General features: G+C 40.3%; 1 protein-coding gene across 14 annotated transcripts in view; it reads left to right on the forward strand.

Moving 5' to 3' along the window:
* The window catches only part of SULF1 (sulfatase 1), a 161,840-nt gene extending 152,504 nt beyond the window's left edge, over positions 1–9,336 (forward strand). For 10 of the 14 annotated variants that reach the window (XM_073794489.1, XM_073794494.1, XM_073794496.1 and 7 more), the window contains one exon: positions 7,018–9,336. In XM_073794489.1, coding sequence (XP_073650590.1) covers positions 7,018–7,688 — 671 coding nt within the window. In that variant the 3' untranslated portion in view covers positions 7,689–9,336. The other 4 variants (XM_073794499.1, XM_073794497.1, XM_073794502.1 and 1 more) reach the window with 2 other exon arrangements.
* The last annotated feature ends 2,982 nt before the right edge of the window (positions 9,337–12,318 follow it).

A 12,318-nucleotide genomic window follows, 5' to 3' on the forward strand; every position in this document is an offset into this window, starting at 1 on the left:
TATTTATTTATTTATTTATTTTAGGAAACTAATTAAAATGCATTTTGAATCATGCAATTTGATTACAAAAGCCTTTGAGAAAAACGAGAACAATCACACCTGAAGAATTTGGAATTTGAAAATTCAAGAATATTTTAGAAAATGTACTTTGTACGAGACTGACTACAGAAGACTTTGTAAACTGCCTTCAGTTTTGTGAATTTTCGAAAATTAATCCTTAGGCTTATTTAGAAGGTCTTTTAAAAGCCAGTCTGTTCCCTGTTCAATTTCCTTTTTTTTTTTTTTTTTTTTTGGCGTGGGAGGTCCATGAGGCAGGGCAGCTGAAATGCTTTGCTTATTCCCACTGGTCACTTTCCCGGTTAGGACAAGCTCAGAGTAGGGACACAGCTCAGTAAAGTGGCCCCCATTCTACTCAGGAAATAATTGCTGGCTTGAGTTGAAAGTAATAAGTTCTGTGTTGCAAAATAGAATCAGATCCACAGGTTGATGGGGCGTTTATTTTTCCCATTGCCTGTGAGAGCAGATGCCGCTACCCTTTGATGAGCTGCTGGCGGTCACGGTCACTTCTTGGCCGCCTAAGGCTGGCATGGCTGCTTCCTGCCCCTTTTGTCCCACGCCCTGCAGGGCAGCAGGCCACGCCGTGCCCACCCTCAGCGACCATGCTTCTGTCCACATTGCTTTTGCTTGTTTGTTTTTTCCAAATGTAAAGTCGACTTTTTCTTTTTATTGAAGTATAGTTGGTTTACGATGCTGTGTTAGTTTCTGGTGTACAGCAAAGTGTTTCAGTTTTATGCATGTATATACATATATTCTTTTTCAGATTCTTTTCCCATATAGGTTATTACAGAATATTAAGTAGAGTCCCCTGTGCTACACAGTAGGCCCTGTTGATTATCTATTTTATATATAGTAGTGTGTTTCTGTTAATTCCATACTCCTAATTTATCCCTCCCCTCCGTCTTTCCCGTTTGGTAACCATAAGTTTGTTTTCTACGTCTGTGAGTCTGTTTCTGTTTTGTAAACAAGTTCATTTGTATCTTTTTTAGATTTCACATATAAGTGATATCTTATGGTATTTGACTTTCTCTGTCTGACTTACTTCACTTAGTATGATAATCTCTAGGTCCATCCATGTTGCTGCAAATGGCATTATTTCATTCCTTTTTGTGGCTGAATAGTATTCCATTGTATATATGTACCGTATCTTCTTTATCCATTCCTCTGTCGATGGACATTTAGGTTGCTTCCATGTCTTGGCTATTGTAAATAGTGTTGCTATGAACATGGGCGTGCATGTATTTTTTCAAATTAGAGTTTTCTCCAAATATATGCCCAGGAATGGGATCACTGGGTCCTTTAGCTTTTAAGGAACCGCTTTTGGTTGTTTTGACTAATTTGCCCCTGTGGCCACAGTGCGTTCCTTGTAGACAGTTACGGGTGGCATAGCTGTGTGTTAGAGGCTGCAAAGTACTGTGGTTAGAGCACAGACACTGAAGCCACCCTGCCTTGGGTTCAAATCCCAGCCTCACTAGTCAGAAGCTGAGAACAGAGCCTAACATATAGCAAGCCCCAATGATGATGGGTATTCTTAGTCAGGTATACTATGGGGGCCCAAAACATTCACATGAAGAAAGCGGTATGTGAAAGGGGGTAATGAGTGATAAAAGAATGCTACTGTATTTTATAAGAAACACAAAAAGATATTCATCAACACCAACACCATCTCCATCATCACTCATTGGCAGCCCAGAGTCCAGCACACGAATGCATTTTCTGAACCATCCAAACCTCTTGAGATCAGAAAGGAAAAACACAGCCTTCACTGCCCTGCTCTGTGTTGTCCTGAGGAAGCTGCCCCCGGGGTCTCTTCTCTCAGTCACATCTCAGGGCTCCGTTTTCTTTTCAAGCTGCCTTGCTAGCACTGTTGGACTTTTCTGTTTAAGACACTAGACCAAGAGATGGGTCAAAGCCAGGGTTTGGAGTTCAAGGGGCTGGAGGTGAGGTCGGCTTCCTAAGACGAAGAGGGGACCTGTGTCAGGGCTGTTAAAGGTGTGGGTCAGGACCAGGAGCCCTGGGTGCTGCTGTGCAGTTTGTACCCTGAAAAGAAGTGTGCCGCGGAGGGACAGCTAGGCACTGAAATCCAGTTTCCATTATCCCCAGTGGATTAAGTCATTTGTTAAATGCTGCCGGTACACAGAGAGCAATTTCAGAATTGCTAAATCACACTACTGCAAAAACAAACCTGCTGTCTGGAGTTCAGTGTGTTTTTCAATTGTTTCTCTTTTGATTAACAAAAAACAGTGCTACGTTCAAAGTTATCTGGGCTTGTTCTGTGCCCCGCCCTCTTTGATTATGGTTATGTTATTCATTTGAAATAAAGTAAGGTTTGTTTATTTGTTTGTATCCCATTTTAGGTTCTTTTTATCTTCATCATTATTCATTTGATTTTGGTTTTTAGTATGTAATGCCTTCACCTAGCTCCAAAGTCAAAACTGCAAAAAGCATAATTTATTCAACTGCTCTTTTATGTATTATTCAGTTATTTTCATATTTTACAATTACAAATAGTACTGCAATAAAGGGCCTTGTGCAAGTGTAATTTCATGTTGTTGAGAATATCTTCAGAGTAAATTCCTAGTCATGAATTGGTGGGGTTACTGTATCAACAGGTAAATGCATATGTGGATGTATTAAATATTGCCAAATTCTCTTCCATAAGGGTTACATTCCCATCATCAATGTATGACAGTGTTTACTTTTGACAGCTGTCAGGCTTTTTAATTTTTTTCCAATCAAATAAGAAAGAAAGGGTATGTCAGTATGGTTTTAATTTGTATTGCTCTTATTATGAGCAGAGTTGCACATATTTTTGAAAGTTCAAAGGACACTTTACATATTTTGTATATTATCTGGTTATGTCTTTGACCATTTTTCTGTCTGATTTCTGAAAAAATTATCAGGAAGAATTCTTTATTTTTTATTGAAGTATAGTTGATATACAATATCATGTAAGTTACAGGCATACATTATAGTGATTCACAGTTTTTAAAGGTTATACTCCATTTATAGTTATTATAAAGTATTAGCTATTGGGAAGAATTTATATCTTTATGATGCTGAGTCTTCTGTCCAAGAGCAAAGGACATCTTTCCATCTGGCTAAGTATACTTATGGGTCTTTCAGGAGCTTTTAAAAGTATTTTCTTAAAGGTTTTGCACATTCTTATTAAGTTTATTTATAAGTACTTTATCTTCTTTGTTACTATTGTAAACAGGGTTTTCCTCCATCCTTAAAACCTCTACTTGATTATTGTTTGTGTATATGAGGGCTGTTGGTTTCCATATATTAACTTTACATCCTGCTACCTTTAAAATTTTTTTTTTTTGAGTTAACTTTGTCATGGATTTTCTTGGATCTTCCAGATACACTACCATACATTTGCAAGTACAGATAGCTTTGCTTCTTTTCCCACTTGTGTGTCTTTGATTGATTTATCTAATTGGATAAACTAATGCTTTCAGGACAATGTGACCTTGTCCCTGTTCTTAATGAAAAGACTTTCAGGATTTTCCCATGAAGTGAGAAGCATGTTTAGGACTAAGATATTTACATTTTTATGACGTTAGGGAAATAGCCATCCATTCTTTTTTTAGTGTTTTTATCAATAATGAGTGTTGAATTTGTCAAAAGCCTTTTCAGCATCTATGGAGACATGCAGATCATTTTTCTCTTTAGATCTACTAATATGGTATATTGTATTAATAGACTTGCTAAGGATGAACCAACTTTCCATTGCAGTAGGTCATCATGTGTTATTTTCTTAATATAATATTGAATTCTCTTCACTATTATTTAGGGTTTTTGCATCATCTTAATAAAGGATTTCAGTCTGAAATTGTCTTTCTGTTTATGCTAACATTCTCTTTTTAGGTATTGTACTGGTTTCCTATTACTCTTATAACTAATTACCCCAGTGCCTTAAAGCAACACAGATTTATTCTCTGACTTTTCTAGAAGTCAGAAGTCTGAAATGGGTTTTACTGGGCTAAAATCAAGGTATCAGCTGGTCTACGTTCCTTCTGGGGGCTCTAGGGAAGAATCCATTTCCTTGCTTTTTCCAGCTTCTAGAAGCTGCCTGCACTCCTTGTTCATGGCCCTTTCCTCCATCTTCAAAGCTGAAAATGTAGCGTCTTCAAATCTCGATACCTACCTCTACCCCACCCCCACCAACATACACACCCCTTTGCTTCCGAGGTCACATTTTCTCTGACTCTCCTGCCTCCCTTTTTTCTAAAAAGGACCTTTGGGATTACATCGGCCCCACCTGGCTGCTCCAGGATAACCCACCCCCCCAATCTCAAAATCCATAACTTAATTCGCATCTGCAAAGTCCATTTTGCCATGTAAGGCAACATACCCAGTTTCCAGGGATTAGGAATGTGGACATCTTTGGGGGGTGAGTCCACTATTCTGCCTACCACAGCTAACAATGTTATACTTTCTTCGTTAAAAAGTTTGAAAGTGTTCTTCGATCTTCTATGCTCTGGAACAGATTGTAGAGCATTGAGATTCTCTTTTCCTTGAGGGTTTAGTAAAATTCTCCTGTGAAATCATAGAGACCTGGTGCTTCTTTGTAGTGTAATTCTTACAAGACTGATAGAAATTTCCTATAGTAGTTCTTATAAACTTATATAAAGGTTATAAACCTTTCTTTTCCTTCTTTGGAAATTGTTCTGTGTAAGCTCTCTATCTCTATTGGGTCAATTTCAATAAACTGTATTTTCCTAGACAATTATGTGTTTCATCTAGGTTTTCCAATCTGTTCACTTTAATGTCTGCAACATAGTTGCTTGTGTTTTAAGTTTTGTGTATTTCAATGATTATTTCTCCCTTGTTATTTTCTATTTTGTATATTTGAAATTTCTCCCCTTTTTCTTAATTAGGTAAGCTAATGACTATCTGTTTTGATCCTTTTTTTTAAAGAACCAGGATTTTGATTTATTAATTAGATATGTCATTTTTTTTCTGTTCTCTACCTCATTAATTTTGGTTTACTCCTGGATCTGATAAATGTGTTAAATGCTCACCATCAATCCTTTTGCTGGAGTTTCCCCAGTGATTTCTTGGTTGAATGAAACTCATCCTCTAGGAGACTGCTCAAGATGAACTGATGTGTGCAGTATTCTCTGCACCCTTACATGTTTGAATCTGTCTTTCTGTAGCCTTGATAGTTGAAGGAGAGCTTGACTGAATATATGATCCTTGCTTCCTACTTTAATTTCTGATTTAAGGTGACTTTTACATCCTTGGATGCTTGATTGAGAAGATTCAATTTACTTAGCAGTGTTACGCTGTGGTTGTCTTCACATTTATTTTGGCAGGGGCATTTTCATAAGATGGTAGACTTTTTATTCTTATTTTCTATTTTCTCTTCAAATAATATTGTTTATATTTAGACTGCTTCTATTAATTTCATGGACTTCCAGTATTTACAAGATGTCTAGTTTAAGAAGATCCTTTTCTGTGTAACCAAGTATACTTTCTTTTTACTTTTTTATTTTCTTATTATTGGGGGATGGGATTGTAAGAGGTTGTGTGTCCTCGAATTTCTTTGTTTCTCTCTTTTTCTTGCAGGACCTGAAATTTCCCCCCTTTGGCTTCCTTTTTCCTTTATCGCCAGTTTCCAAAGGCTGTTTCTCTCTTCCTTTGTCTCCTTTTCTCCCTGAAATGATGCCTTTCAAGACTGCCACCTCGATTCATGTGCCCTTCTAGGTCTTTTCCTCATTGTCAGTACTGCGATTTACCAAGACTCTACAGTGTTTTATACTTCAGGTTAACATTCTTTCCAGCAATGGTTTCAAATCCATTTTTGACTTCATTCTCTCTTTCTTCTTTTCTCTTGTATGCAGTCTTCCCAGGGCTGGTGCCCAAAGTGTGACATACAGCTCTACTGGGATTTGGTATTAACTTTTTTTTCACTTACAGGTGATTTGAAGATTCTAGAATTCTCTATCTTCTGGTTATACTAAGGGTGTGGGTTTTGTATAGTTTTACTCACTCTTCCTGCTAATCTGTATTGCTTTGTGGGTAGTTCATTGCATTCTTGGGCGCACCTAGAGAAAAGCTGTTGTTTTCTGCAGAACTATAGTCATCTTAGTGATGTAGAAAAATCCGAGAGAGAGAAAGCTGGTGTATTCTTTGCATGCTGTGAAAAACCACTCAATGATTGATTTATCTAAAGGATAGAACTTTTAGAGCAAAAAAGCAATCAAAGAAATAGATCCATTTACTATGAAGAGTTTAATTGCATTCAAATGTGTTTTTATACTGTCAGGGAATATAAAATAAAAATATCTTACTAAGCGTTGCCTATTACATTAAATTACTTTGACTTTTTTTGTTTTTGTTTTTTTGCGGTACGCGGGCCTCCCACTGTTGTGGCCTCTCCCGTTGCGGAGCACAGGCTCCGGACGCGCAGGCTCAGTGGCCTTGGCTCACGGGCCTAGCCGCTCCGCGGCATGTAGGATCTTCCCGGACCGGGGCACGAACCCGTGACCCCTGCATCGGCAGGTGGATTCCCAATCACTGCGCCACCAGGGCGTTCATCCAGCAGCCCTATAAGTAGTAAAGGTTTTATCACACAACTATTCCCACATGTGGCAGATGAGGGACCAAGACTCAGAGAGACTCATTCACTTGACTTCCTGATTGCACAGGAGACTTGAGTAGAGCCAGGAGTAAAACGTAAGCCCCCCAACCGGTAATACCAGTGTATTCCCAGTACCAGCCAAGCCTGGTCATAGAAGTTCTCACTCATTCGATCTTCTTTCCAAATTTCATTATCATTCAGTCACTTTTGTAACCTTAGGCCCCTCCTTGACAACAAATTACTAGGGAAACATACTTTTTAGTGTTTTACTTCAAATTGACTTGTACCGCAAAAACAATGTAAGTTATTTAGCCAATAAGTAGGAAATCTTTTCTCCACTAAGGATCCACCTTCCTCTCTTTTCACAGAGGACAGTTATGGGACGGATGGGAAGGTTAGTCAGCCCAGTCTCACTGCAGACGTCAACTGGCAAGGCCTGGAGGATCTATACAGTGTGAATGGAAGCATCTACGAGGACAGACCAAACTATAGACTTAGTCTGGTTGACTGGACTAATTACTTGAAGGCTGCAGATAGAGTATTTGCACTGTTGAACAGTCACCATGAGCAAAATAAAGCAAATAAGACTAAAAGTGCTCGAAGTGATGGGTTCCTGGCTGTGTCCGCTGAGCTCTCGGCACCAGCAGAGTCAGATGAAGACCCGAGGCATAGCGTTGGGGAAGCACCTCCTTTGACCTTGCCGGCTGACCTTCCCACCCTGCATTCCAACCGACCAACATTCAGCCCAGAGAGTAAACTTGAATGGAATAACGACATGCCCGAAGTTAATCGTTTGAATTCTGAACACTGGAGAAATCATAAAACTGACAAGCGGTTGGAGCAGGAAGGGATCAATCTTCTTGAAACTGATTTCAGCGGCGACGGCACGACGACGGAGCTGGTGCAGCCCGGGCCCAGGCACCAGAAGGGACTTCCCCAGGATGGTCCTCCAAGAGAAGATGCTTCTGAAGTTCGGCTGCATCTTACCGCGCATCCTGATGTTGACTCCATTCATCGGGATCAAAGCGTCCATCAGTAGGAGCAGCCTATTTCCTCCTGCAGCCAAGACGGGATGTCAGACCAGGTGGAGAAGAGTCACAGGAGGCGGGACTTACAGAGCCCGGAAGGCGGTGCCTCCTTTCCAGTCTCCTCTGATTAGATGCCATGTTACCTTACCCTAAACACAGTATTTTTTTTTTAACTTTTTCTTAGTAAACTAATAAAGGCAATCATGACAACCGACATTCCAAACTCCCCCGGGTCCTCCCCCGGGTACACCCGTGCAGCGGAAGTCAAGTGCGCATGCGAGCGGTACGCGCCCAGGGACTCTGTCCTAAGTCGCTATTCGTCCAGAGTAGAAAGACAGGTGGATTTGTAGGGTTTTGATTGTTTGGGGGGTACTAAAACAGTATTATCTTTTGAAAGTTGTAGGGACATGAGTATATAAATGTTATCCAACCAAGATGGCTAGAATTGTGCCTTTCTGAGTTTCTGAAACTTGACATCATCGGTGAAATCTCAATCCATTTTCCACGGCCTGCAAAGTGTGGTTTTGATTCATTTTTAACCACTGGAATTTTTCAAGGCCCTCGTTTTTAGCTCAGTGATTTTGCACTTTGAGATCGGAATGCCATGTCTATTTGGTTAGTCTTATTTTTTTTCCAGACGTGTCAGTCTCACTGCTTGCTCTCAGTGTGACAAAGGAAAATGGACCCCCAAGGGTGACACACAGTATGGACCACATATTGTTCAACATACGCTTTTGCCAGAAAATAATGCATGTGTTTTACCTCTACTTGCTAAAACTGATTAACAGAAAGGCATGGCTAAGGATGTTGGCAGTAAAAATAAATGAACAAAACAAAGATTGCCTGCTTACTCTGTGCCTAGCCTCAAAGTGTTCATCATATGCTTAAAATTGCTAAATTTTTATTATTTTCTTAACAGCATAAAAGGACTGAAGACTTTTTTTTCATCTTTGTTTTGTTTTCTTGACTTGGCTAATAAGCTTAAGTGTTAAGAAAATATATCTAGTTATGAATTTATATAAGGAACTCTTTCAGTAAAACAAACTCATGAATGTTTCATAATTTAAATGCACCGTATGTGTTGTATGATTATTGTTGAGGCCTTCACTAGGTTCTGATTTTTTTAAAGCATAATTCAAAACTGCTTTTGAAATTCTGTGTTCTTGAAAATATTCTTGTCATGTATTAGATGTTTAAATACCAGCAAAACGATTATTACCTCATTGAAAGTTACCAGTATCCTAGCCAACTTCCCAAGAAGTTTTTGTTTTTAGCTTAACAGTAATTTTTGTTTTATTTTTAGATGATTCAAATGCATAGGTAAATTATGTTTCCTTTACGTGTTTAAGGTGAACTCTTTTAAAGAAATTTAATATGTTATAGTTGAATCTTTTGATAACTTTAATTCTTTATCATAGACTCTGTACATATGTTAAAATTAACTAGCTCTTTATCAGATGTGTGTGTCACCGGCTGAATGACAGATGAAACATATTTATGGTCATGAATGATGTGCTTTGTAAAAAGGTTTCAAGTTATTAGGAAGCATACTGTGTTTTTTAATCTTGTGTAATATTCTGTGATACTTTTATAGAACAATTCTGGCTTCAGGAAAGTCTAGAAGCACTATTTCTTGAAATAAAAGGTGTTTAAACTTTACCTGTTTCAGCGAAATGAACTTAACCAAGTTTTTTTTTTTTTTTTTTGCGTTACACGGGCCTCTCACTGTTGTAGCCTCTCCCGTTGCGGGGCACAGGCTCCCGACGCGCAGGCTCAGTGGCCATGGCTCACGGGCCCAGCCGCTCCGCGGCATGTGGGATCTCCCCGGACCGGGGCACGAACCCGTGTCCCCTGCATCAGCAGGCGGACTCTCAACCACTGCGCCACCAGGGAAGCCCCCAACCCAGTTTTTTGGTATACTCATTCCTTGCAAGTAAACTGGAGTCCTGATCTCAATGTACCAATACGTGATTAAACATTAGCCTTACTTGTAAAATTGATCCAAAGTCAGTGTGTTATAGAACACTCTCAGATTAATGATTTCCACATGGATTTGCCTCATTGCTGTCCGGTGGTATGTGGCAGAGGCAACCTGAGGGCCGCTTCCCGGGCAGGCATGTGGGCAGCTGGCACAGGGCCAGCGCTGGGTTAATTTCTCTACTGCTGCCGTCTTGAAATACTCCATCGTTTTCGAACAAGGGACTCCATGTTTCCATTTTTCACTGAACCTGCAAATCATGTCGCCAGTCCTGGGCAGCAAAAATGTAGTTTTTCAAAAGCAAGAGGACAGGACCCCCCCAGCCCCCTCCGAAGGAAGTTTGGGTTCTTTGGGGACCATGAATTTTGGTGGAGACCTCACCACCTTCCAAAACCTCAAGTGTTCTGATTGACAAATTCCATGCACTTCCTTCTGCTCCAGATCGCCTGAGGAGCTTTGTCCCCTTCAGATAGAGACGCTAACAGTCTGTGACATGTCCAGAGCTCAGAAGGTTAATAATAAAGAAAAAAAGCAAAGGACTTTGGGATCGCCAGTTCCATCCTTGGATCATTAAGGAAACCATCTGTATTAGTTTGGTAGGGCTGCCATAACAGAATACCACAGGCTGGGTGGCTTAAACAACAGAAATTTATTTTCTCACAGTTCTGGAGGCCAGAAGTCCAAGGCCAAGCTCTCAGCAGGTTTGGTTTCTCGAGACGCCTCTCTCCTTGGCCGGCAGAGGGCCACTTTCTCCTGTGTCCTCACATGGCCTTTTTCTCTGTGCATACCCATCTTGGGGGTCTCTTCTGATAAAAACACTAGTCATATAGGTCGGATCAGGGCTCTACCCTTAGGACCTCGTTTAACTTTACCTCTTTAAAGGTCCTCTCTCCAGATGTAGTCACACAGGGGATTAGGGCTTCAATATATGAATTTTGAGGGGACACAGTTCAGTCCATAACACCACAGTTTCATCGAGAGCAGAATCCCAGATAATAGTGTTGTCCGAAGACACATCAGTGTGCCTCCCTCCTTGTTCCTTTCCTATAAAATGTGAATAGGCCAAATGCTGCTATCCTGGAGGGAATTCCATCGTAGCTGAATAACTATTCCTGGAGTAGCTACTCTGTGTAAAGGGTACGAGAGAGACTATTTCAGATCTCGAAGGGCCCTTAGAGATTGGCTGGCCACTGGGTCTCATTTGATCCCTGAGGAAGCTGATGCCCAGAAGGGCAGAGCTGATTCCCATCTGTGCATTCCCCACAGATTTAGAAGAGAAAGAGATTTAGCAGAAGTGAGGGCCAGTCCTCTCCACTTTCTCCATTCCAAGACCCATGGGCGCACGTGTGCACGCACACACACACACCCCCCAAATTAGTGAAAAGAGAGGCCACAGTGGGACCGCATTTGGTAACAAATAGTGGAAAGAACAACGGACATGAAATTAGACAAGACTAACTTCACTGCACACTCTACTTTTTCCTATCTGTGTGAGCTTGGAAAAGTTACATAACCTCTCAAACACAGCTTCTTTGACTATAAAATAAGAGGTTTGAATCAAGGATGGCAAATGCATAGCATATGTGCTGCTTTTCCCAAAATGTGCCCAGGGAAGACAGTGCTAATTCTTCGGGACAATTCTCCATTAAGCCAGAGCATTTGTATCCTTAGAATCCTCAATGCAGCCAGCTACTATCAACACTGCTGAACTGGCGTTGGCATGCAAGACAAAACCTATTTGCCATATGCAAATGAGATCATCTCTGAGGCTCCTCCCAGCCTTCTTTTTTAAAAACAATCCTGGAAATTCCCTGGCAGTCCAGTGGTTAGGACTCAATGCTCTCACTGCTGTGGCTCAGATTCAATCCCTGGTTGGGGAACTAAGATACCACCACCAAAAAAATTCTTGTGATGGTAGCATCTGCAGGGAATTTTGGTTAAGAGAGAAGGAATGAATACTTCACACTTTCACACTCCCACCCCAAGCCAGACATACCTACACATGTTGACCTTCTAAAAAAGATTTTTAAATGCTTCTTTTCTAGGATTTGCTTTAGAGCTGATTTGATCTCAGATATAAGAAGGTCCTCAATTCCCCTAAATTAGTCCAGTTCTGCTTGAGATTTTCAAAATTTAATAGAAAAGAAAGATTTTTGATGGATAATTAAAATACCTAAGGAAGTTAATACCTCAGTATGGTCCACCACCCTGGTTCATTAAGGCCTCATGACTTCCTTTTTTCTTGTTTTTAATCAACTCAAATGAAAAATTTATTTTTTCTTAGAATAAAAAAATTATTTTTTTACAAAAATAAAAAATTATTTTAAAAATTGTTTGTAAATGTTACAAAGTTAACACACAGGGTTGAATTTTCTAATCTTCAAATCCTCCGGTATTTTATCATCTTCACAAAAGTGGCTTTCAGTGTTCCTTTCCCTTATATTAACAACAGCGACCTGTTCTGGCAGGAATTCTTCTTTGGGTTTGTGCCCTCCCTTGAAGGGGCAGGGTGGGTAATGTTAGAAAAAGCCTCTTCCCTGTCTTTCCTCCTCTCCCCCTCCCTGCTGCCCTGTTTCCCCTCCCTTCCCTACTTCTTCGCCACTTTTCTTTCTGTTTAACCCCATGCCTCCCTCCCTCACTCCCTCCCTCCTTTCTACCCTAGT

This window comes from Tursiops truncatus, chromosome 17 (assembly GCF_011762595.2).
Source record: "Tursiops truncatus isolate mTurTru1 chromosome 17, mTurTru1.mat.Y, whole genome shotgun sequence".
Classification (NCBI taxonomy): Eukaryota; Metazoa; Chordata; class Mammalia; order Artiodactyla; family Delphinidae; genus Tursiops; species Tursiops truncatus.